The sequence below is a fragment of the Anser anser genome (genome assembly GCF_964211835.1).
Source record: "Anser anser genome assembly, chromosome: 18".
Classification (NCBI taxonomy): domain Eukaryota; kingdom Metazoa; phylum Chordata; class Aves; order Anseriformes; family Anatidae; genus Anser; species Anser anser.
In genome coordinates this window covers 11,558,702-11,583,330 of record NC_139739.1, presented here as the reverse complement: position 1 = coordinate 11,583,330, position 24,629 = coordinate 11,558,702, and the positions used below count along the sequence as shown (strand labels likewise).

The 24,629-nt window shown below is 49.5% G+C and overlaps 4 protein-coding genes across 10 annotated transcripts in view; 1 reads left to right on the top strand and 3 right to left on the bottom strand.

The window, feature by feature from the left end:
* Window positions 1-3,923: 3,923 nt before the first annotated feature.
* SIRT4 (sirtuin 4) lies at window positions 3,924-9,868 on the top strand. 2 transcript variants are annotated; one of them, XM_083803398.1, is made up of 6 exons: window positions 3,924-4,120; window positions 4,218-4,344; window positions 5,736-6,241; window positions 6,909-7,203; window positions 8,343-8,546; window positions 9,076-9,868. In XM_083803398.1, exons 3-5 carry the CDS (start codon window positions 5,742-5,744, stop codon window positions 8,493-8,495), a joined length of 948 nt encoding a protein of 315 aa, XP_083659524.1. In that variant the 5' UTR covers window positions 3,924-4,120; window positions 4,218-4,344; window positions 5,736-5,741; the 3' UTR covers window positions 8,496-8,546; window positions 9,076-9,868. The 2 variants fall into 2 exon arrangements, with proteins under 2 accessions (XP_083659524.1, XP_083659523.1); XM_083803397.1 differs by having other exon boundaries at window positions 3,926-4,120; window positions 4,218-4,348.
* Window positions 8,522-17,272, bottom strand: LOC310883314 (uncharacterized protein). Of its 4 annotated transcripts, none has more exons than XM_083803400.1 (6): window positions 17,143-17,272; window positions 16,095-16,323; window positions 14,768-14,891; window positions 12,316-12,473; window positions 11,819-11,892; window positions 10,006-10,962 (listed from the first exon to the last, which is right to left on the bottom strand). In XM_083803400.1, exons 2-6 carry the CDS (start codon window positions 16,314-16,316, stop codon window positions 10,794-10,796), a joined length of 747 nt encoding a protein of 248 aa, XP_083659526.1. In that variant the 5' UTR covers window positions 16,317-16,323; window positions 17,143-17,272; the 3' UTR covers window positions 10,006-10,793. The 4 variants fall into 4 exon arrangements, with proteins under 4 accessions (XP_083659529.1, XP_083659526.1, XP_083659528.1 ...); XM_083803402.1 differs by lacking the exon at window positions 17,143-17,272 and adding an exon at window positions 16,752-16,774; XM_083803401.1 differs by lacking the exon at window positions 17,143-17,272 and adding an exon at window positions 16,450-16,742.
* PLA2G1B (phospholipase A2 group IB) lies at window positions 16,982-20,541 on the bottom strand. 2 transcript variants are annotated; one of them, XM_083803407.1, is made up of 5 exons: window positions 19,949-20,541; window positions 18,971-19,069; window positions 18,728-18,887; window positions 17,827-17,954; window positions 16,982-17,251 (listed from the first exon to the last, which is right to left on the bottom strand). In XM_083803407.1, exons 2-5 carry the CDS (start codon window positions 19,002-19,004, stop codon window positions 17,127-17,129), a joined length of 447 nt encoding a protein of 148 aa, XP_083659533.1. In that variant the 5' UTR covers window positions 19,005-19,069; window positions 19,949-20,541; the 3' UTR covers window positions 16,982-17,126. The 2 variants fall into 2 exon arrangements, with proteins under 2 accessions (XP_083659533.1, XP_083659532.1); XM_083803406.1 differs by having other exon boundaries at window positions 18,971-20,541.
* A 1,567-nt stretch (window positions 20,542-22,108) lies between these two features.
* The window catches only part of MSI1 (musashi RNA binding protein 1), a gene marked incomplete at its 5' end in the record, with an annotated part of 30,041 nt that continues 27,520 nt past the window's right edge, over window positions 22,109-24,629 (bottom strand). For both annotated transcript variants that reach the window (XM_083803395.1, XM_083803396.1), the window contains one exon: window positions 22,109-24,389. The remainder of the gene's footprint in view (window positions 24,390-24,629) is intronic.

The window sequence follows — 24,629 nt, the reverse complement described above, 5'->3', positions numbered from 1 at the left end:
CCTCCACACACTCGGCACTCAGAAACTGTATGGATTAAATCTCCGCCTGCCCACTTGTGGTCAGTAATCTCAGACTGGAGAAATCCAAACTCATTTCCTAAGAGGTGTGATGAAAAGCACCAGGCTAAATTTTTTTCGGAGAACAGATACAAAGCTACAAGACTTGTAAGGCACATTTAGAGCCTACCTGTGCACTTCAGAGAGTGACTTGAAACTGCAGAGTGAAGAGAATAACTGAATTGCAGCGCGTCCTCTGTGCTGTGCCACAGGGACGTCGCGCAAGGGGACGTGGCTCTTTCTTCGGGTGGACACAGAAGGAAAATTCGGGCAGAGCCTCAAGCCTGAAGGTTTCCATTAGCTTAGGGCAACAGCAGCACACTTCAACATGCGGCTCCCTCATGCAAGGTCCAACTTCACGCTTGGTGGAAGGACCTCGTACAGCAAATGGAGCAAACGACTTCTAGCACAGGGTGCGGGACATGGCTTGGTGATACTGGATGAAGGAACCACTCGGGGCATTGTTGCAGATAGTTCTGTTAGAAGGAAAGAGAATCAGTCAAAGAATAGACAAGACACTTACCAACCGACCTTGCTTATATGAACCAAGCAAGTACATGAACTGCGTTACTCATTGTCAACTACACATGACTTCGGTGCTTATTGCTGTGCCTCATTCTGACAAAGGGTGACGGCACCCCATGGCTTCGGGTTTTATTTCAAATGGATATTGCAGGTAATGGAGTGCAAACAGGGGACAAATGCCATCTAGGAGGTTTCACTGTCATTCTTCAGTCACCGTTGTGTATAACACCCCAGCCCAGCTGACATTACAAACCTGATAAAGAGGGAATATCAATGGCTGCTACTAATTTTCCTACTCTGCCTCGTTATAAACAGCTGCCTAACCCAGGGTCGTCCAGGCAGGGTACGCGCACCCGGATGGCACGTGTGGCCATACAGAGAGCTTCAGAGGTAACTGGCCGCAGCATAAACCACGTCAAACGAACACAGAAAGACAGAGGGCAGCTGGCTTGTATCAGAAACAGAGTGGCCAGGAGGGCTAGGGAAGCAATTGTCCGCCTGTGCTCGGCTCTGGTGAGGCTGCACCTCAAGTACTGTGTTCAGCTTTGGGCCCCTCACTACAAGAAGGACGTCGAAGTGCTCGAGCGAGTCCAGAGAAGGGCAACGAAGCTGGTGAGGGGTCTGGAGAACAAGTCTTATGAGGAGCGGCTGAGGGAGCTGGGGGTGTTCAGCCTGGAGAGGAGGAGGCTCAGGGGCGACCTTATCGCTCTCTACAGGTACCTTAAAGGAGGCTGTAGCGAGGTGGGGGTTGGTCTGTTCTCCCACGTGCCTGGTGACAGGGCAAGGGGGAATGGGGTAAAGTTGCGCCAGGGGAGGTTTAGGTTGGGTGTTAGGAAGAACTTCTTTACCGAAAGGGTTGTGAGGCATTGGAACGGGCTGCCCAGGTTGAGTCACCATCCCTGGAGGTCTTTAAAAGAAGTTTATATGTAGAGCTTAGAGATATGGTTTAGTGGAGGACTTGTTAGTGTTAGGTCAGAGGTTGGACTAGATGATCTTGGAGGTCTCTTCCAACCTAGATGATTCTGTGATTCTGTGATTCTGTGCTTCCCACTGTGGCAGAGATTCGGCCAAGGAAGCTGGTGTGTGGTGGTCACAGGTCCCCTCTGTGGGGCGTGCTTAGGTGTTAGACAACAGCGGTGGCTTAGAAATGGACAGGGTTTATTTAACTTAGAGGGTAGAAATGGACGGGGTTTTCGTAGAGGGTTTGGGGTTTGCACCAAAGCGAGCAGCTGCTTTTTGCAGAGCAAAGGACCGGGAGCTCTTTGGCAAGGAAGAGCCAGTTTTTGAGGCAAAGACTGTCACTGGGTATATATAAACTGGCAAACACCGGTAGAAAAACGCGGGTTTTAACGCAAAAACCGCTCCCCCTTCTACAGCCTGCCACTTTGCTCTGTTTTTGAACACCCGAACTCAGTCTCCGTAGAGACTGTCAAAAATTGCCAATGCCGACTATATTTCAAGTCGTCATGGCGGGGTATTGGGAAAAGTTTTCAATTAGCAATAATCGCGCCTCGGATTAACCTCATTGGCTACGATACTGCCACTGCGCAAAGCTGGCCTCTGCTGCCAGCCGCCACCACGCCTCGCCCCGGGGCCCCCCCCGAGGTCACGGCGAGCCCCCCGCCACCGCCCCCCCCCGCCCGCCCCGGTGCTCCCCATCCTCCCCGCGCCCTCCGGTGCCCCCCGATCCCTCCCCGAGAGGGGGGCTCCCCGTTTTCACCCCCCGTACCGAGCGGCGGGGCGGCCGAGGGGCTTGCTGGGAAGGGGTATGCAAATTTGGCGTGACGTCACGTGGCGCGCCCCGCCGTGGCGCGGGATCCCCCGCCCCTTGCGGGTGGAGGCAGGGCGGGGATGGGGGCAGGGCGGGGATGGGGGCTGAATGGGATGGAGGCAGCGAAGGGGTGGAGGCTGAATAGGGATGGAGGCTGAGTGGGAACGGAGGCTGAACGGAGACGGAGGCAGGGCGGGGACGGAGGCTGAGCGAATATAGAGGCTGAATAGTAACCGAGGCGACATAAGAGATGGAGACTGCAGCCTCGCCGTCTTTTTTCCATTCTACTTTTTAACCAGCTCACAGCAGCCTCCGCAGAGGCCCGCAAAAATTGCCGATGCCGACTGTATTTCAAGTCGTCACGGCGGGGTATTGGGAAAAGTTTTCAATCAGCAATAATCGCGCCTCGGGTTCACCTCATGGGCTACGATACTGCCACTGCGCAAAGCTGCCTGCTTCTCTCCCCCGCAGCCCCCACCCCGCCGCCGCCCCCCCGCCCAGCTCACAGCGCGCCCCCGCCGCCCCCCCGCGCGCCCCCGCCGCGCGCGCCCCCTGCCCCGCCGTGCCCGCGGCCCGAGCCCCCGCCGGGGGGAACGGGAGGGACACGGCGCAGGAGGGAGGCTGGAGGGGACGGGAGGCCCGCGGGGGGTGCTGGGAGCGCGGTATGGTAATGAGGGGGGACTCGCCCCTTTCCCGGGCAAAAAGGCAGAAAATCCGCCGGGTTTTGCCCAAAACCACCGGTTTCCTCTCAAGGGGAGGCTCCTTGCAGAGGACAAGACGCGAGACCAAGCGCGCTGTTACCCAGCGCGTTCAGCGCCTGGCTGCCCTCCCTCAGCACCGCGCACCGAGGAACCGGGGGGCTCCGTGCCCCTCGTGCCACCGCTCCCGTCGTCACCTCGGCTCCGCAGGCCAGCAGCGGGCTGCCCAGGCACGGCACGACACGGCACAGCGGCTGGCCAAACCTAACGCCAACCGAAAAGCTGCACGACCACCACGCGGAGCAAGCCCCTCGGTGGCAAAAAGCTGGCTGTTGAAGGGGTTCAGGGCTCGGGCTGTGCCCTGGGAGAGGTGCAAGCGGCTGAAAAAATATAACTGCCCCTCACGTCTCCTCCACATGTACTCTGGGAGGGGTACAGACACCGCTTGTCACGTGCTGACCGCTGGGGTTTGGTCTGGCCACGTTCATCCCACACACCGGACCAGACTGGCGTCTGTCCGCCCTTGGTGCCATGGTCTGTTCCCACATCCCTCACCCAGACTTTCTCCTGTCCTTCCAACTGTAACCATCAGGACCACCAGCCTGGCTCACTTCGGCCAGCACCGAGTGGAGGCACCGAGGGCACGAGAGCGGGGCCGACATGTCGTCCCCGTGTCCCCTCACACTCCAACCAGGCACATCTCCCCACCGAGGTGTCCTTAACCACCCCCTGTGGATTTGTCTCCCGTTATTTGTTCAGCCACATTCTGAGGCTAAAACCTGCCGCGTTAGCAGCAGTGAACGGAAAATGCAGGCTTTCATAAGGACACGGCCCTACAAAACCTTACCTACTACTTACATTTGCATCAACTCTGATTTTATTCTCCTACGCTTCCTGAGGGCAGCACGCAGCGCTTGCCAACGCACAACTTTGAGGAAGGTGGGCGATTTCTTTCCCTGAAGCATGGGAGTTGTAGTGTTTCCTCGGGCTTGGTCTCCTGCGAACTACATTTCCCAGCAAACTCCTCTTCTGCGGGCCTCGGGAGGTCGGCAGGGCAGCGCTGTGACAGGTAAGTTTTGGGCATTATTCGCCGTAACGTGTTTTATTTCCCTGGCTGTGCGCACCGTGCCCACCGCCCCTCTCCCCACACCGTGTCATTGTTACAGCGGAACAGGCTCGGGTGACACGGCTCTGGATTTCTGGCCTGGAGAAAGCCGTCCTCTGCCTACACTGTTCCCTTCCTGCGGAGCTGCTGGATGTGTGTTAGAAAACAAACCCTAGCCTTGGACCTTGGTAGGTACGTGTACGGAGCATTACATAAGTGTGGTGGGTTTTGGTGTGCGTTGTTTTGTTTTGTTTTGTTTTTTATTTTATTTTTTATTTTTTAAATCTGAGCCCTTTGATATTGACAGCAGCCTTGCATTTCACAGGAAGTGTTCAGTCCTTTATAAGTTTCTCTTTGACTTCCACGCTTCAGAGCCTCCCTCAGATGTATGTGCTGTTCTTGCTGCTGGGCCCACCGCTGCCTTCTCTCTCCTGTGGGTCACCCTATATTGTATCTCCATTTCATTCCCCCCTCAAAACACTTCCTTCTGAGAGATCTTTTGACTATAAGGGGCAGGGATGGAGAATTTTCATCAGTTAAAGCAATTTAATCACCATCAAACTGGCTTAGCAGTCTCCTGAGAGCATCATGACAGGATTTATTCTCAAAGCAAGTTACAGTTTATTGGGAAACTTTGTCCCCCCTTCTAATTAATATGGAAAATTAAACCTGTTCGGAAGGAAGGCCTGACACTACTCTTGCTAAACAACAAAAGGCAAAAATCATCATGAACATCATCCTCTGCTTTGACATAAAAAATAATTCAGGACTATAGGGGAAGGCTTTCCAGAATAAGCCTGCACGTGGTGCTTAGATTCAGCCCTGATATCAGTCAGCCCTGAAAAACACTGGCATGGCCGCTCTGTCAGGGCGTTGGTGATTTCAGTCTGATTTACTGGGGTATGGTGCCATGGCCCTGAGCCCAGGCAGCCCTCCTTGTAATTCGACTGAGGATGAAGTGCTGGAGATTAACTGAGACAAATCTACCGTTTGCCACCAGCATCTATTTAGTATCAAAGTACTTCCAGCTGAACATGCAGACTTTCAGTCTATTCGGATATTGCTCCACTTACTGTAAGAATTGGTACTTGAGGGAGACCGGGGACTTGAGGCAAAGCAACTCAGACGCAGCAGGAATCTAAAAACCAGCCAGGCTCTGAAGCTCAGGCCCCTGGAAGGAGCGAGCTGCCTGCCTTGCAGACAAACAAGCTTGCTACTTGAAGAGCTTTCTCAGAGCTGCCACAGGTCTCACAGGCAAGTTGCCGGTAGGCAGCCGTTAAGGAACTGCCCCCATACTGCAACAGCTCAGCTGCGAGGTGCTCGGTGCCCTCCTCCAACTGCCTTTAACACCCTCACACCGTCAGCACTCCTCTGCTACCCTCTGTGAAAGGGACATGCAAACACTGTCCTCGCACGGTGGGGTTTACTTAACAGCTCCAAAGTAATTCTGATTTCGTTAGAAAAAAAAGAGCAAAGAAAACTTATCAGCAACGTTTTCCAGAGAATCTCAAGAACATAGAATCAAGGACATGCTCCTTGCTTTCTTTTACCTGCCCTGTGTTCTGTTCTTGGCTTTTAGCTCAGCATGTTCTCTGCCAGGAGGTTGTCAGGAGGTCGCAGAGCCATCAGACTCCATCACCTCAGACACCACTCGGTGTCCAGGAGCTCTCCAAACTTGGCTTTCGTGCCAGCCTGTCTTCCCCCGGATCCTGTGGAAGTAGAGGAGCTGCAGCATTTTGTTTCCAGCTCCAAGAAGCTCTTTGTAATGACCGGGGCTGGAATCTCGACTGAATCGGGGATCCCAGATTACCGCTCTGAAGGAGTCGGGCTCTACGCCAGGACAGACAGGCGGCCCATCCAGCACGCCGAGTTTGTTCGTAGCGCCAGCGCCCGGCAGCGGTACTGGGCAAGGAACTTCATGGGCTGGCCCCAGTTCTCCTCCCACCAGCCCAACACGGCGCACCTGGTGCTGAGAGACTGGGAGAAGCTGGGAAAGCTTCACTGGTTGGTGACCCAGAACGTGGACGCCCTCCACACCAAAGCTGGGAGCCGGCGCGTGACAGAACTGCACGGCTGCACACACAGGTACCCCGCGGGGAGAGGAGGATGGCTAATGCTCTCGTGTCTCGTTCGGGGTGACCAACGTGTAAGTGCAGTGGTAGCTGCTGAAAAAGGAGGCAAAATGTAAAAGCACTACGTTAGTGGAGATGGCGTGCTCAAGGGTGGTTTTGTGCTGGGGTGAAGAGGATCATGCACCAGTGCTGCTCACAGAGCAGTGTTTAAGAAACAGACACCACCCCAATTTTTGGAGTGCTGTTTGGATCGTGCTTAGAACCTACATCAGTCAGAACCTCCCATTTCCTTGCTGCAGTAAATATGCTCTTAGCAAAGGCAGGGGGACCACGAGGATGCAAAGGGTGTCCAGGGCTAAGCAGAGAGGGTAGTGCCAGAAATGCACAGGCTGGGCGTCTGGAGAGGAGCCATCACAGTCTGCCTGTGATCACCCAGAACTTCCTGATGAAAAAGCTCAGCCCTAACTGTGAGATGGGATGCATGGTAGGGTTTAAAGTGCTTAGCCCAGAGCATCCCCGCAAAGCAACAGCAGAAAGACAGCTCAGTGACCTTCACTATCTGTTAAATAAATGGGGGCGATGACAACAGACTTTCCAGGCTTCTAAGGAACAAGTTCCTGGCTCTGGAGCTTCAGCTGCGTGAAGCTCTCTCTCCATTACAACTTTGCTCTGCATTTCAGGGTTTTCTGCCTGGGCTGTGGAGATCAAACCTTGCGCTCTGAGCTTCAGGAGCATTTTGAAGCTCTGAATCCTGCCTGGAAAGCTGAAGCACTCGGGGTGGCTCCGGATGGGGACGTCTTCCTGACGGATGAGCAGGTGCGCAATTTCCAAGTCCCAGCTTGCAGTAAATGCGGCGGCATCCTGAAGCCCGACGTGACGTTCTTTGGAGACACGGTGAGCCGGGAAAAGGTGGATTTTGTGCACCAACGCCTGGCAGAGTCAGACTCCATGCTGGTGGCAGGATCCTCTATGCAGGTAACGAGGTCTTCCTCCCACACTGCATTCCTGTTTCTGTGCTACTCTGCTGGCAACAGTCCTTGGTCCCACAAATTAGGACTGCTGTTTGCCATCACCACAGCTATTTCAGAACTTCTTGGTAATTTTTTTTTTTCTATTGGTGGGATTTAGCTGTACAGTTGTCCTGTTTGGGCTTCCCTGTAACTCCACGACCAGTCTCTGTCATGCTGCTGTAAATAACCCCAGTCACACTTCAGACCTCACTCTCCTGCCTCCTCCATCACTGCGTTGTAGGCTCGTGGTTGCCCATAAAGCCAGGATACTGACACAATTCAGTTCTGCAACATCACCACCCCGCTTTTTTTATTCCTTGAATTTTTTAGCCTTTGCCAGCTTTCCAGGCCTCATGGAAAGCTGTGTGGAATACCAGATTTTAGGACTTCTAATTTCTAATTAAGCTTCTGAAGAAGAGAGCAGAAGTCTCTGCTTGCTGCTTAGGACTGTCCTTTGTATCACACCATGTTTTCTCTGTGAACCATATTTTATCTGTAAGATAAGGTGGTCTAGAAAACCCTGGTGTTTAACCTGTGAAAGCTTTTGGAATAGAGTTTGTGTAAGAGATTTTCCAGGAACATGTTCTATTACATTAAGAAAAACTAATGCTTTCCAGAAAGGCATAAAATGAAGGCTTGGCTGACTGCAATTCACTTCACTTCAGGATACTGGAGACAAATTCCGTGAGCTTGCACTTCTTAAGCACATAATCCTTTGTACAGGAATGATTGAAATGCCTTACGTTCATTCTTGTAGTACCTAAGCTGGGCCATGTGAGAACCATCAAAGCAGAAGCATTTAAGTACCTATGATAACTAATAAAAACTGCTGCAGAGATTTACTAAAAGACAAGGACTTTCCCTCTCAATGTATGTATTTTCTACAAAAATGGAAACCCTTCACTGATAAGAGGTCAAAAGCTGTTCTCTTCTGTGCACTCCTGAATGGAGAAACCTCCTACTTGAATTAAATGCAGTTGCATAAAAGTGTGTATATACAGCCCCGTTTTCCTGCCAACAGCAACTACTTTACTTTCTTTAGACCTTTCTGTAGCTCTCCTTTGCCTATGCTGCCAATAATTCTGTCTGCTGGTATTCCTGCAGGTATACTCTGGTTACAGGTTTGCTCTTGCTGCTCGGGAGAAGCAGCTGCCTATTGCAATCCTTAACATCGGGCCCACAAGGTTAGACCACTTTGCATCCTTAAAACTGAATTCGCGCTGTGGAGAGCTGCTGCCTCTGATTGTTGCACACTGACCCAGCAAGCTGAGCATCAGCAGCTATCGGGAGTAAAAATATTTCTCCAAGGTGAGTGCCTTCCCTGGTCAGTCACCTGAAAGGGTAAGAAGATGGGTTTAAATATCCATTAAATGCTGTGACTGAGATGTACTGACTAAAAAGATGTTCCCACAATGTTCCCATCAAAGCCTGGCTGCAAATATTCATCTGCACCTGGTGTGCTCTGATGGGCCATGATGTTGCTTCCCATGATCATGAACAGAAAGCATACTTGGTGCAAGTGCTCCCAGAAAATTAGGCAAAGGAAACCGGAAAACCTGGCAATGTTGACTTCCAATCCAGTTGTCACAAACAGAAAACTACAGGGGATCACGTACAGATTCAGAGAACGTGATCAGTGCTGCTACCTTTGCACACAATTTCCTTTGTAACATACCAATTCATGAACGTTTCTCAAGTCACCATACTCTTACTGACGATTCGAAAGCTATGCCTGGTTGAATTGATCCAGCTGATCAAAACACTGCTCTTTTGAAATGTGGATAACGTAAATGTTCAATTCCATCGATAAAGCAGCTTCTTACCTCCACTCCTACAGGACTTACCATCTCAAAAGTGGAAAACTTCAATCTGAGGGGCATCTGCGAGATCCTTATGTGTGGCCCCTGATGACACCAGGAGAGGGCAGCAAGCATCGCACCTGTCAACCTGACCAGTTTGTTTTCTGCATTGACACCACCTCCACTTAACCAGGAAGGAGAACGATGATGAAAAAATGTCTTTTCTGCCTTACTTTGTGGTTGTAAACAGTGCCTTCTCTTTGCACTCGCTGGGACAGGATAATTAGACATGTGAGAACAAAACACTTTTTTTTTTTAATAGTTGTCCCAGGAGAAGAGTGAGGGGCAGGGAGTTTGACCAAGTAACTTGAGGCAGAATAGCAGAGGAGAGCAATGTGGAACACCACAGTATCAGCTGGAGGATCCGTTGTCATTAGTGGGCATGCAAAGGGGGTGAGGAGGCAAGAGGATTTGCAGTTGCCATTTTCCAAAAAAAATGGCTAAAAAGAGAAGCTGGACAAGGATACTACTCTTGTAAGAAATGATTTGAAAGCACAGGCCACAACGTTGATGTCTTTGAGCAAAGAGGGGAAGTCAGCACTTCTCTCGACTGTCAGTTGACCAGTTAAACTGCTTACTATCTGAATGCTTTAAAAATGGAATATTGTTGAGATGCCAGAGGATTTACTTTAAGCTAATATCTGACCAGAGCTGCTTTCAGTGTGGCTGCTACCTTTTCTAGAATGCATTTTTTAAAGATGTTATTTAATTAATGAATAACTAAGTAGCGAATTAAAATTGTTTACATGACTGATACTATTTGCATTGCAATTTCCTCTCCCTCCTGTGATTTATTTAAGTACAGTCTCAATAGCCAGTTTAGATTCATTTTTTCCATTGCAAAAATGCAGGATGTAATTACTAACAGTTGATGAATTGAGAGAGAGATGCAATTAAATCTGCACAATAGGTTTCCCTCAGGACTGAGCTCAAGCTATTCACAGATGTGATTCTGCACACTCCTAACAGATCTGTCACTACAGGGTAGCCGTGTTTTGGTAATCCTTAGGGTGGTAGCTTAACACGTTATAACATATGTGGAGAATCTTGCCCAGACTGGAACATTACATTTTTGACCCAACCTTCCATGTGAATCTACCACTCCCCTCATGGCTACAAGGGAGTGTAATTGTCGTTCCAAATGCCCCAATCGCACTCCTCACATAACATGTCCTATATGAATGATTTTGACAAGAACTTTTTTGGAAGAAGGAGTGCCAGAGTCATTTACTAAAAGGGCAATAACAAAGCAAGGAGATCTGTCCACACAATGCAAAATTCTTGGGTTTGTTGTTGCCATTTTCAGGAGCAAGTAAAATACAGAATCAAAGGGATACTTAAGGACCCAATTCTGCAGAAGGTGGAGGAAATTAGATACTTAACGTGTTTCAAGACTTAGCTATAATGGGTCATAGGAGATACTGCTTCACTTAAAAGCCATGTGAGGTAAGTTCAGGACCCCTACCTGCATTCTGCTCCCATTTAATGGCAGTCCTACTTTCCAGTGAGTTAGAAAGCTGTTGTTTGGTAGTGAAGAAAGCTCATAGATGTCAATCATCTTTTGCGTAATACTGGTGTCCTGCTAACCAAAGCTTTTGCAGAAACTATTGCTAAGGCATAGCAGAGCCTCCACACGCAACCAGGGCACTTGCACAGAGTGTTTATTCACCTAGGTTTTCCATATTAGAAGAGACATTTATGCCTCTTTAGCAGAGGAACTGGGGCCAGGTTTTTCACTATCCATGTCATCTTCTGCACCACCTTGAAATGTGCATTGCATAGGTGTGTTAAAAATGGAGGCTGCCGGTTTGGTGTCATTAGAGCCAGCATTTTGAGGAGGAGGCGTGGGAGCACTGCCAAGAAGTCTGAAAGAAGAAAACGTCTGCAGTGAGGACTGGGCATTACCAATGTGACAGGTGACTAAACCTGCTACGCCCGTTCCTGCCTCCAATTCAGCAGCCGAGCACGTGGGAGTCAGGGTGTCTTCAGCATCACTGATAAAGGCGTAGTTACCCTGACCCTACATGGAATACACAATATATTGCACTATATGCTTTTAAGTCACTAGGGACAGTGACTTACAGTAAATGATAAACATTTGCAGTAAATTTCCTGTGCATGGTTTATTACTATATGGTAGCGAGCACATATACATAACAGGCATATGAGGCTGAGACAAAGTTGTTCCTTTTTTTCTGCCAAGCTGATCCAGCACTACTAAAATTGACTTCTTGTACAGCAGGATCAGAACACTTAATCTCCTAACGTGTTCCCCCACCACCACTGGGAAATAAGGTCGCTTAACTGAGAAATGCCACAGCAAACCTAAAGTTCCAAACCAAAAGCCAATTCTGCACCACTCTAATGCTGATTGACACCTTCCCTTGTCACTCCTGGCACTATTTGTGTAGGAAGAAGCAATGCAGAGAGAGAACGGCTATCAGAAGCTGACTATGCCATTGCAGGTAGCTAGCAAAGACCTGTCTTGAGAAGTCTCTCAGCTTCTCAAGTTTCCAGTCTGGATGGAGTTATAGGAACCCCCAGGGCTGAGCAGTATAGGACACAAATCAACCACCGGCTGAAACTAACAGAAAGAGTGTTACAGAGCCTGAGGAATGATCTCTTCCCCCATTACCAGGGGGAAACACAGATCCTTCCTAGCTACCTTGTCTGCTTTAAGCCAGCCTTGATCATCCCCTACATGATTCGGTGCTCTCCTACCTTTTCTGGTTCACTGCTGCTGCACCATTCCACCAGTATTTCAGATCAGGGCTTGAAATTGTAGTTCTGTCCATCTGTGGTTGGTAAAAGCACACATTAGACAACAGCACAAAGACAGTTTTTTACGATGAACTTAGCTGAATCAACAGCTTCTGCTCTTTCTTACAGCTGTTCCTACCACGACAGGTTCCTGAGGTTTGTCTAGAGGAGCTGTGAGTACCTTACAAAGGTTGTGAGTACCCTCTCCTGTGAAAGGGGGGCTGGAGTTACCCAGAGCAAACAAAAGCTACTTCCTATTTGGCAAGCCTTGCCTTCAGCTCTGGGCAAACCCTCAGAGCAAGCTTTGTAATAGCGTCCTGCAGGATGAGAGATGTCCCACAAACTGCACTCCAGGGAAGGAGCGGCACCCAGGAGATGGTCGGGAGGACTGCGCCTGATGGGAATGGCGTAAGCGCAGCCTCCCACCTCTTACAGTCAGATTGCTCCTACTGACAAACCTGCTTATTCGTGATTTTTGGAAAAGGGCCAAAGACCCTGGGCATTGTGATCTTGGGAGGTTCAGGAGCCTTGGAGCGCAAGGGGCTAAATCCACCTTCTAGAGTGTGCATCTTTCCCCACAACTGCCTTGGATGTCGTCCTTTCCTAGTTTTTGCACCTGTATGGAAGGGGAAAAAAAGGAAAAAAAAAAAATCAGTGCCAAGTTACTGGTTTCCTCAGTCTATTCATTCAAAACCCAGGGCTTGCGCAGGACAGATGGAGTCTTCCTCTTACATAACCTGCCCTAGGGCAGCCCCAGGTAAGTAGCAACTGAAAGCAACCATCCTGGGAGGCTTTCTGGTGCCTATGGGAAAGGAAAACACCTGAGGTTAGTGTTTCTTGTCATGACACTCTGCACAGTGCAGGGGTTTTGAGACCTAAATTAAACTAGCCTTAGCAGCTGTGTTTTTAGATTACCGAAAAGTAGCAAGAGAATAAATTTACAAGAGAGGACTTTGCCTCTCCAGTCCTACTGGTCTGGCCATTTTCATCACTGATATATATATATTCACATATAATACATGTGAAAATACCTTTCAGATGCCAGATTTCTGCTGGCTGATGCTTTCTTTCTGAAAAGGTCAGGAATTTCTGATATATGGGCTGTTAAACAGCTTTGATTTTTCTGGTTAAAGTTAAAAAAAAATCTGGATGATATTTTGGGCAAAATAACACAAAGAAGCCCATTAATCCTTTTCCTCCTATCGTATTGCTTCTGTGAGATTTTAAGTGGAAGAGTCCCCAGTGGGGGCTGCACAGCTGAGTGCTCTGTCACCTGTGCACCCAAGTCCTGGTAGATACAGGACACAGATGGACAATAAGAAATTCATACCTGCTCACACTGACAATTGGCCAGGCAGGTAACAATAAGGCTAAAAATAAAAGAGGAGGATTAAAAAAAAAAAAAACAAAACATTTTGTGTTAAAAGTCCTCACAGTGTACAGCACGATTCCTGCAAACTAGAGGCGAGCAGCTTTGAGTGAATGACCCAAGTGAGCTGGTAGCCCTTGCTGAGACCCTGACAACATATGCAGCTGCAGCACATGCAAATCAGAAACAGTGCATTTTTGCTAATATGAGAGCTCTTCTGGGACATTCTGCTGTTCCTTTATCAGAAGAATCTTCCAAGAAAAAAAAAAAAAGGTATCAAAAGACAGACACATGCTGCATCCAAATGTCCAGTGTGGTCCTTGGCAAGGGCCAAGGAGAAGAAATCCAACTGGACTTTGTAATTCTAAAAACGGAATACCTGCAACAATGCAGAGTTCACAGTCTGACACAAACTGCTGCTGGTGGGAAGCAATGCTTGGTTCCTTAATCAAGCAGGGGGCATCTGACAAAAATCAGATTACGACCCCTTTAGCACTTGGCAAGACAGAGCTTACTGGATGTAATGAGGGACTCCTGTGTCTGTGCACAGAACTGGCTGTGGCTGCAGCAAGGCTCCTCGCCTGCCTGTGCAATTACTGCTTCTACAATAAAGCAGCTGTACCTGCAGGTAAGGAAAGCCAGAGATTAAGGCTGCCTTCTCACTAAGATGAGTCCCTTTGTTGTTTGGGGAAAACAGCACTGGAGCTGAGACAAGAAGCAAATGCTTTTTGATGTGTTTTCACAGCTTAGCATGAAGGGGAATAATAACCTCCATTTACTGAGCTGCACACAGCCAAATGGGTTGAAGACCATTCCTAAAGCTCTACCAGATTTATGGTGATTGGACCTTTCAGTCAGATGGAAACTTGGAGCTGTGAATAGCTGATCAAAGAGGAAAGCTTGTTTTAAAGGGGGTGATGAAACATGGAGTTTGCAGCTCATAAGAACCACCCAAAAAAGTCCGGGAAATAAGTTTCAGTTATGCCCTGCAAAACGGAAGATAAATCAGGTGTCTTGACAAGCAAGTGAATATGCCTCCCCTACAGAAACTTGCAGCAAGCGTTTTCAGTTTGGGTGCTGATAGAAAAAGGGGCGTCAATACTGTATCCAGCAGCAAAACAGCAGACATGTGGTAGTAGAAAGACCACAGAGACACCTTTCTGGTGTCTCTGAAAAATTCATGAGAATTTTTCATGAATTCATAAATGAGATAGTAGATTGGTATCACTATTCTCCCCGAGATCTTTCCTGAATGACCAGAAACAAAACTGCTTCATGAAGCTGAAAGGCAGAGTCAAGCTAGCCAGGGTTTAAAACCAGAGTTCCAGACACGGATGATATCTGCAAGTCTGTGTGCAGACCCCAGTCCTCTCCCTTCCCACTAAGGAAAGATACCTAATTACCACATCTGTGCTTTTTCTTCTGCATCACTAAGTATACAGTGGCAGGTAAGAAGAAAAGCTGAGCCTGAGAGGAAGAGTAACAGTACAAGTGTCTAGTAGTGGTCTCTAGACACAAATGGAAACTGAAACAGTCATTACCCTGAGCATAGCTGTTTACTCTCTTCATGTCTTGTCTCAGCTGGCATACTTTCTCTTTCATCTCTGCAATGTCCATGTAGTTAGAGTAATTTAATTCTCCCTGCAGAGTCCAAAAAATCTTGGCCTAGAAAACAACAATAGAGAAGACAAAGATAAGACACTGAGAGTTCACTTCTGCACCATAAACCCACACAGGCACCATCCCTCCAGCATGTCACATGCCAGCTCTGTACAGCTTCAGAGCTCCCATGCTCAGTGACCACAGGGATATTTTATTTCAGTTACTGCTTCTGGTCTTGGAACAGAAGCACAGACTGGCATGGCAAAAGATGTTCGTATCTTCTTTGTTCTCCCCATCAGGTGGCAATAAGCCAGTCTGAGGAACCACTGGGCCGCTGTTAGACTCTGCTTTCCACAATGTTCCTTAAAGCCCTAAAGAGTAACTTTGCACAGCCCCTTCAAACCCCACCAGCACTTTGGCCATTGCCTAGTGCCTGGCACTTCACATTACGTGACAAGATCCCCTATACAAGGGCTTACTCTGAGGGGGGGGCTGTTAAATCTACTGTTAGGTCTTCTGCACCACCAAATCTATGTAAATAAGAAACATGACCAAGGGTCCAAACGTAAGCGTAGGCTTACAGAAATGTGTATGGGGCAAGAGAGACATAGAATGGATTGGTGCTCTCATCTATCCACTGAAAGGATCTAGGGAATGCTAGAATGGCCCAGCAGCAGGAGTAGATGTACTACCCACCTCAAACCTAGAGTTACTACTACAGGGAAAGACTTATAGCAAGCTTCTGAAATGCTTCCAACTGCATCCCAGCTCTCTTCCCTGCTCGGAATGGTACAGCTCAAAAGCACAGTGTTTCTTCTACATAGTGATGGTATTTTACTTTTGCCTCTACAATGTGTTTCATTTATCCCTACAAAGGGATTTCAGTAACACTTAAGACCTTTACTGCTCTACAAACAATGACCTCAGAATCAAAGCTAGTGCGTGAGGACAACAGACCTCATCTTGCACTTCCATCCCTAGAAATGATTCATCTTAGCACTGTGATGGAAACACATCCAGGAGCCTCCAGATTTCCACAGAGAACCCAGAGCGCTCAGTGTTTCCAGAAAACTCATGTACATGGACACCTGAGGAAAAACAGGAAATGAGTACCGGTACAACATGGACTATCTGGCTGTGAGACTCGCACACTCAGTTTTTATTTCATTTAAAAAAAAAAAAAAAAGTGATTCACCATCCTATCTCATTATCATCCTGATAGCCTCCAAGATCCAGGGCTCCTCCCTACGAAGACAGCGCAAGTACCTTTATGTAAGACAGCAAGCCAGCTTTTTCCTGCTCCACCTGTTTCTGCTTTCTCAAAGCCCTCTCACAGACCCGCGGGTTCTGCTCCATGGTCGAGTACAGCTCTTGCAGGCACTGCTGCGTGTAGGACACGGACTGCTCCTCAAAGTCCTCTGGGGAAATCTGCTTGCAAAACGCCGTGCTGAGGGGGTACTCGTTGTCAAACTCGTCCAGGGCCTCCATCCTCTACCTGGGCAGAGGGGAGAGGGCGGGCTGCACGCTCTCCTCACGCTGAGGGACACGGCTGAGCCATCTGCTGCCGAGGAGCCAGGGCTCCCTCCCTCAACCACGGGCAGCCCCGGGAGCCCACCCGCACCCTCCGGCCGCCCCCACCGGCGGCAGCAGCCCCGGGGGGCTCCGTCCCGGCCGGGTGAGGAGCCCAAGGTCCTTCAGAGGCTCCCCCAGCCCGCCCCTGGCTTCCAGGCCAACGCCGCCCCTTCCCCACGGCTGCGGCCCCGCGGGCAGGGAACGGCCAAACGCCTCGGGCCGTGCCCCGAGGGACGGGCGCCCGGAGGAGGAGCGGCGGAGCCGGGGGGAGCCGCGCTGCCGCCGTTCCCCGCTCGCCCGGTTGCCGGGGGGGGGCGCCGTGAGGGGACGGGGCGGGATCGGGACTCGAACCCGGGTCCCAACGGGGCCGCCTGAGGGGGGGAGGCAGGGTGGGGGCGGGGCGCACCTGCTCGCAGCCTCCCTCCCGCTCCCTCCCCGCCTCCTCCCGGCCCCGCCCCCGCCGTTGCTCAGAGCCAATCAAAGAACGCGGTGACGGGGGGGGGGGGGGCGCCGCACGCGCCGCAACGGAGCGTTCGCGGAGGGGGCGGGGCCTCCCGGCCTCCCTCCCGCCCCCTCCCCCCACCCCCCCAACCCCGTCGCGCGCGCGGCCGTTAACGGCTGCCGGGGGCGCGCGCGTCCCGTCAGGGCCGGGCGGCGGGAGAGGCGCGGGGGCGGCGTTGCTTTTGTCAGCCGGTCTTTATTAAAGGGCGCCCGCGCGCGCGGCCCTCAGGACTTGCAGTACTTGGCCTTGTCCAGCCTGTAGTGGCTCGGGTCGTAGGGCGCCTTGGCGAAGCACATGGCGGCCGCGCGGTCGCAGTTGCAGATGAACATCTCGCACGCGTCGTTGGTGCCTGAGGGAGGGAGCGGGGACGGTCAGAGCCTTCGCCTGCCTCCCCTCAACCCCCCCCGTGCCACCGCCGCCGCCCTGTCGGGCGTGAGGTGCGCTCCCTGCGCGCCCTCCGGCCCCCGAGCTCCCCTCAGGTGCTGTGTGAGTGCGTGCCCAGCCCTGCCGCCTCCACGCTCCCTCCTTCCCTCCCTGCAGCTCTGCCTGACAGGCTGTTTGCCATTTCTCTCCGATCAGGAGCCATAAAAGCTTGGCCGTTACATTACGGATGTCTGCACAGCGCTCCCCAGCCAGCCCGCTGCCCCCACGGACTTCCGTGGGACCACAGGGCCCGATCCCCCTGAGGAGGGGACAGGTCCCCACGCTCAGCCCGCGTATCCTCCAGCACCACCTCGCGCTGAAGCCTTCTGGGCCACCTCGGAGGCATCTACGGCAGCGCTGAGTGCGGTGCCTGCAGCCAGCCCACCCGGCACGGCCTTCTGCTGCACCTCCGTGCCACGGGAGGATTCAAAGTCACGCGGCCCCGGTCCTAACTGCAGCTGAAGTGCTGAGCAAAGCAGAGTGACACGGAGGAGGACGTACTGCTACACGTAATCGCCTTGTTAGAGCAGCTGAACTTGTATGTCTCCGTGTAGGGGTTGTCCACTAAGGTGGTGCACGCTGGCAGTTTCTTAGCCTGAGTGTAGCAGTTATCGTGTGTTTGACAGCACCTGGAAAACAAGGAGGAAGAGGTCAGAAGACACCAGAAATGCAAACTCAGCTGACCTGTAAGACATGTAAATACGCTAGTATTTACAAATATGCTTTGACAAGGCGCTGAACAAAAAAAACCCCTCAAGATACCCAGTGATAAGAGGGAGAGGACACAAAGGACCTCAAAGGGACACAGAATCATAGAATATCCTGGGTTGGAAGGGACAAGGGTCCACAAGGATCCACAAGGATCATTGAGTTCAGCTCCTCCTCTGCCAGCTAATGTTCCAAGTACACGTGTGGTTACTGCAGCCTGGCAGCTGACGAGCTAACAGCTGGCACAATCCGCTGCACCTTGGCTATCAGTCTAATGTGATCTCCAAACTGGCAAGCTGCTTCTTAGCATTTTGCAGCTCAGCCCTAAGAGGTCAATGGTCAAGCACTGGGTAGTGGGCTCACAAGTGCTGTCTGGGCTGCCAGGACAGCACTGCTGAAGAAAAAAAAAGGAAAAAAGAAAAAAGTGTGGGAATGAATGCAACATAGCTGCCACAGAAGAGAAAGTAGAATGCATTGCTTGGATTATATTTTACCCTAGTAATAAGACCTTCAGGTGTGATACTACACAACCTTTTTTCCTTGAACCAGTCTTTGGGAGAATGCTTTATCCATAGCAGCCAGAGAGTTTTGTGAGCATTTTTTCACGTGCAGGGCCAGCTAAGGAGATGCAGGCATGCAGAAATGAGAAGGCGCAAGCTAAGAAACGTGTATGTAAAAGCAGAGTTGTACAAACCTGTCAAGTTCATCCACTGGTGTCCCACTGCCTCCCAAGCCACAATAGCAGCCGTAGCCATCAAACTCAAGCAGAGGGTGACTGCCCGGGATGGCGCATTGGATCATGCTGCGCAGCTGCCACACTGCACGAGGTGAGACATCGGCGCTGGCAGCACCCACTGAGGAGAAACACAACGGTTAGAGTTAGGCATGGTATTACCAGTCACGGGCACGCTGAGAGGGGCGAGTGCCACCTACGCACCTGACAGCAGGAAAAGCAGGGCAAGGGACTTCATTCTTGCAGGTCTTGACAATGAGGTTGGTCCTGAAGAAAATGCAGCTCTTTATACTGCAAGCTCACCTTGAAATAGAAATGAGGTCAACAAGCCAGTATTTATGTTACTGAATGCAGATTTCTTCTATCAGGGGCTGTAGACAGCAGCTTGTGACACGACCAGCTGAAGGCCAGTGGAGTTCAAACTCTGGAAGCCAAGAGGGCAAATATTTGCTTCCTATGATTTTTGCGATTAAATTATTTTAATGGTCGTATTAGAAGACTACCTGAAAGATCTGGACATTTTTAAGGGCTCTCTACTAAAAAATATAGCGATGTGGTAGTTACACTGAAGAATACTGGCACTAACAGCCAGTTACTAATACTTGTATACTCTTTTTATGGTATCCCACTTATCATTCTTCTTATATCTCTGCGTTGATTCACCTGGCCTAATTCAGGGAACGAGATACAAGTTGTTCACTTATCCCCAGTGACCCTTGGCACGAGCAGAAAAAAATAAAATAAATAAAAAAAATAGTTTTAACTTTGAAGCCATATAGGAGAAAGAAGTACTACTAGGCAAAAACCAGGAGCCAAGCAACGTGGAAATCCTCTGAAATTTCTCGGGAGAAGCAGCATAACAACCACGACAAAGGAAAGTGTGAACACAAGGAGATGGTAACACATTGGTGGTAGGATGACTGTGGGAAATATTAACTGAAATATTCAGCAGGATTTTCCCTGAGGCTTCAGAGATGCAGAGAACCAAGAAGGATTGTTGGAGTGCAGGGACAGACATGGCGTTATCCAGTCAAGGTCTGTGTGTTACCACATCACCAGGTACACGGCAAACCTAGTGGAGCTAGGTGAAACTGGAGAAGCCTCCAGGCAATCGTATTTTGATGGCGTATGCTGCCATCGGGCTCCTGAAATCACCATCATGTTTTGTGTGTTTAGACTTACCGTCTTCAGAGCAGCTACATTTGCAGCCCTCTGGAAAAGAAGAGCATGCTGGCTGTGCGGTTTCTTCCCTTTAACTATCCATTTTGATTTCCATCCATCAAAATCTGCCTGATAAATGCAGGTCTTCCTTTTAATACAATGCCTGTCCAGAAGAAACTACCTTTTCTTCCTTTGAGATAGAACCTCTGTTCTTCAAGTAAGCAAAATTAATTTTTATACTAGATAGTCTGTAGATTTAACTAAGTATATGGGGATAAAATAGTTTCCCTCCAGGTTGTGTACCTTTGGCCAGCCTTACTCCAGTAACTGCTGAATCCATTTCACACCCATCGCCAGGTGAACGGTAACATTGCAAATGGAAATAACCCGTGATTAGCTGGTGATAGCCAGCTGATTTCAGATACAAGCAGGTGGCACAATACACATCCCTCTGGCAAAGCCAACGTTACCTGGCTTAAACAAGGACTTGTGGCTTACATGACTTCAGAGGAGTTATGCCAGAAACGACCTGTGCTTAGAAGTTTCAAGGTACACAGCGTACCATAGCTCCGACAGCAGTTTCTCCATCAGCAAAGCAGAGCCCGTTTAGGCCCTTTGGTTCTCTACACCAAGGCACGAGGTGAGCTGGATCCAAAAAAGGGTAAGAAAGTTTTTTGCAGTCAGCCGGGAGTCCAAAATACTGCACTCGTATTCAGACCCCAGAGGCTCTAATGCTGCCAAGGCTACAGGTTTGGCATTTTTACACACTCGAGATATTAATTGTGGACTATTCCCTTGATAGTAAGAGTCTGCATTTATTTCTAAAGCATGAATCAAGCCTTCAGTTTTAAGAGTAAGGAAAGAGAAAACAGCCTAAAATCCAGAGTGCTTATTCAGGAAACTTGGGTTCAGCACCCTTCAGTAGGATCAAATGCACGTTTCTGTAGGCGATGGTGAGGACATCTTCCCCTTCAGAGAGGCTGAAACTACATCAGGGTGCCCAGAGCACCCAGGGTGCTGACACAACCATAGGGCATCTAGCTAAAGATAGGTCTGCTGCTGAGCGACCAGAACCATTCCGACTTTTCTGATTGCTCACAAGCTCTCTGATGCCCCAAGATTCCCCACTCACAGGTTAGCTAAGGCCAAACAGATGCTGGGTTATAGACTCAAGATTCCTGTGTCCTAATAGAACATCAAACAAACATTAAAGACTGATGTAAAAAAAGTCGGTGCCCCCATTTATGTAGAAAAAAGGATTTAATCTTTTACCCACAGATCAATCTGCTGACTTTCCCTTCAATATCCATTTAAGTGATATTCTCATTCTCCTTTGGCTACCTTTCCTTTTTTAATGTTTTATTTCTCTTTTCTTTTACCAATGAACCTTAGGTTCCTTCTGTGGTTCCTTCCTCCCCATTTCTCACCTTTATTATTGATGTTGCCAAGAAAACCTCTATTACACTGGCCTTTTAAGTCACTAAAACGCTGTCATATTTTGGATTTCATAATCTGATTTCAACAAAAGGACCACCCAGAGTGGGAAAGTGAGCATGTGAGCAGCACAAGAGTGCGTTATGAGAAAACTCCCAGAAGGGTATGGATTTTTCCACCAAAGCTATTTTTGGCTTCCCCAACCTGTACAATATACAAAGCTGCTGGTGCTCAGTACGATTTTGAGGACACCTCAATTTACAACTCATTCCTAAATTCACAGGCTTGAGCCTTACATTATTTCTGAGAATTCTCTATGATTAAGACCTGCTAGAACAGGTCTGTTACACTGCTGGAATTTACTGTTCTCTTGTAGTGTTATCTACTAAGGAATTTTCTTCCTCTCTCTTCATTTTATTTTCTTAGATCTAGCCTCCTTGGTTCACCATAGTCAATGAATCCAAAGAATATCTGAGCCAACCTTCTAAGCACCCCAGTGTCTCCTCCCTTCTCGAGCCTATAAATATCTGTACAAAACCTCTGTAATGTAAAGAAGAGGCACAATCTCTGCTAAACCCGGATCCACCTCACATTATAAACTGGGCCGCTGCCAAAGGCTGGGAGCAGAACACACAGTCAGAGCCCTGGGGCTTTTATCCTAATGGCAGGATGCGCCTCCTGCCAGCTCCCAGTTCACCTGCAGTCTCCTCCATTGGAAAATCTCCCACGCCCAAAGAACGAGAGAGGACAGTTTTCAAATAATTTATTAGGAATTTAAAACTGAAATCTGGAAAAAGGGTTACAGGTGTGGAGAGAACAAACATTGGAGTGTAATAACTTACTGGCTTAAAAACACAGCTTTATTATTTTTTTTAAAAAAATGCCCACCCTGAAACCGGAGCCCCAGCCTCCAGGCAGTGGCAGCACTGGCCAGAGAGTGAATCGCAGCCCAGCAGCAGCACGGCTGGCCTGGGATGTCTGGAGGGGGCACGGAAGCAGTTCAGCGCGTATACCAAGAGGGAGGAAAGCGCTGTCCGCAGACCCAAATTTGAAGTATATAGAATAAAAATAAACCCAATAAAATGCAGCTCTTCTTTACTTAGGAAATATTTAAAAAAACAGACATACAGACTCTTGTCTCAGTAACAAAAATTATTGCTTTGTGTTTTCAGTACTGATCTGTTAAGTACCCTCTTACCTAAACAGAACTCTCCAAACATATCGCCCAGGTCAGGACAAGCTCCGGCACACGGGGAGGGGAGGGATGGAAGAGAAGAGCCCTGTGGGCACGGCGGCCCTCCCGGTCCTTTCCTCAAAGCCCCTCTCCCTTACAAGGGCTCAGTTTGGGGGAAGAGAGGGAATGATTTTTAAAACTTAAGATGAAGCTGTTATTTCCCTGGGAAAAGAGTTTGGCTGCATCTTAATAAAAGGCTTAATCACCCCCCTTAACAAGGTCTTTGGTTCACTGAAATCCAGACCCAAACCTGCCCCGTATGCTCCTGCGGGAGGCTTCCCCTGGCACGGCGCTCCTCGGCAGGGGCCTGGCGCCAGGGGAAGCCCCGGCAGCTCCTGGAGAAGGGAGCAGACCACCTCCGCACGGGACAACGGACAAATTCCCACAGTCTTCAGAACACAGAGTAAAGCAAATGGGAAGCTGCGATTCTATAATTCATATAATCCCTGAGAAGCCCTTAACCCGCCCCCAAATCACCACCCTAATGCTTTTCTCCCCGTTAACGCCTCCCCAACCCAGCGCCCTGCCCTTCAGAGAACGACCACCCACATCTCCCCCCGGCCCTGGCTGCCTCCCCTTTCCGATACCCTCGCCTCCGGAGGAGGATCCCTTTCCCAGGAAATCTTGACGCAAGCGATAAGTGTTTGGAGAGTGGATTCCTTTCAAAGTAACCAAGACAAACAGTGGCGGCAAAGCCCTTTACCTAAAGCCAAACCAGACGCTGGCACTGCGGAGCCCAGTGATGGAGTCTGTACATCGAGCGATTGGAAGCAGCTTTAACCCGCTCAGCAAAACAGCCGATGGCCGGTACGTTTCACCCCCGCCCCCACCCCCCCTTTCATCTCATCAGAGGTCTTAAAATCTTACAGTAAAAGGTGTACAAAAAAAGAACGGAGTCCTGTCAGGATTCTGCTGGAGAGTATTGCTCACACTGCGGCACCAAGTCCAGGACCTGGAGCTGCTCCTCGGAGCCAGGCTGCACGTGGCAGCCAGGTTCAGCTCGCGATATTTACATATTATACAGAAGGAAAAAGAAAATCCCACGTAAAACTAAACCTAGGAAAACAAAAAAAAAATCTTTCAGCTGTAAGATAGTGTTTTTCACTTAGCAAAATATACATTTGTTTTGTTCCATAGCGATGTCCAACGTTTTCGGATCCTTGGAGTTTCACACTTTTCAAAGCCTCACATTTACAAAACAGAAACAATTAAAAACAGTTTCTTTAAAAAAAATAGAAATACATCAGTTCCTCTCAGCCTTTGCTCTCTCTGTCTCTTTCTTTCCTTCAGAACTGCATTCTTGTTACATACCGTGCTTTAAAAACACTGACGACAACAACAACAGAGTTGAAAATATTCAAAACAGTTTCAAAGCCAAATAAAAATACTCCTCGATAAAAACTACCTAACACAATCACAAAGCCAATTCATAAAATATGTCTACTAGCTCGGGAAAGAGCAAACAACAAAAAGAAGGGGGAGCCCCAAAAAAGATAAAAAAATAAAATAAAAAAATAAAACTAACAGCTAATAAAATAAATAAAAGAAGAACCGGTGGGCTGGGGGCAGGGAAGGGGGAAGCGTAAACCGTCGGTGGTTAGTAAGAAAGCGAGATGATCTCCTCGGGTTCAGTCCAGTGTGGTCTGGTCAAAGGGAGAGATCAGGGCAGGGCGGCAGGAGCCTGGCAGCCGGCCGGCAGTGTGCAGTTTGACTCGAGAAAAAGGTAACCGTGGCTCATCCCCCGAGGCTCACCAGATCCTCCAGCCGCTGTCCTCGGTTAGGTCACTGGGGAATCTGCGGGACACAGCAGGGGGAGGAAGGGACAGGATCTAGAACAACCAACAGCTTTCCTCTCGGGGCTTTCTCCCAGGGTTACCTGGCAGGAATACTGAACACCCAGACCTGCCCCGACACGGGCTTGCCCTGCACCTCGCTGGCACAGCAACGGGGCACAGCAGAGCTGCTTCCCTCTTCAACGGCACGTGCAGGCCTCGCAAACAAGGCTCCACACGCCGTGCAGCCGGCCTGCCCCGA

Excerpts from the sequence above, each read along its gene's own strand:
- LOC310883314 (XM_083803400.1), bottom strand. The coding sequence starts at position 16,316 with ATGGAGGCCCTGGACGAGTTTGACAACGAGTACCCCCTCAGCACGGCG. Across the intron at positions 14,892-16,094 it reads GCTTGCTGTCTTACATAAAG|GCCAAGATTTTTTGGACTCT; the intron begins GTACTTGCGCTG and ends GTTGTTTTCTAG. Across the intron at positions 12,474-14,767 it reads AGTAAACAGCTATGCTCAGG|GTGCAAAAACTAGGAAAGGA; the intron begins GTAATGACTGTT and ends CCTTCCATACAG.
- SIRT4 (XM_083803398.1), top strand. The coding sequence starts at position 5,742 with ATGTTCTCTGCCAGGAGGTTGTCAGGAGGTCGCAGAGCCATCAGACTC. Across the intron at positions 6,242-6,908 it reads CTGCACGGCTGCACACACAG|GGTTTTCTGCCTGGGCTGTG; the intron begins GTACCCCGCGGG and ends TCTGCATTTCAG. Across the intron at positions 7,204-8,342 it reads TGGCAGGATCCTCTATGCAG|GTATACTCTGGTTACAGGTT; the intron begins GTAACGAGGTCT and ends GTATTCCTGCAG.
- PLA2G1B (XM_083803406.1), bottom strand. The coding sequence starts at position 19,004 with ATGAAGTCCCTTGCCCTGCTTTTCCTGCTGTCAG. Across the intron at positions 18,888-18,970 it reads CCTGCTTTTCCTGCTGTCAG|TGGGTGCTGCCAGCGCCGAT; the intron begins GTGCGTAGGTGG and ends GTTTCTCCTCAG. Across the intron at positions 17,955-18,727 it reads CCAGTGGATGAACTTGACAG|GTGCTGTCAAACACACGATA; the intron begins GTTTGTACAACT and ends CTTGTTTTCCAG.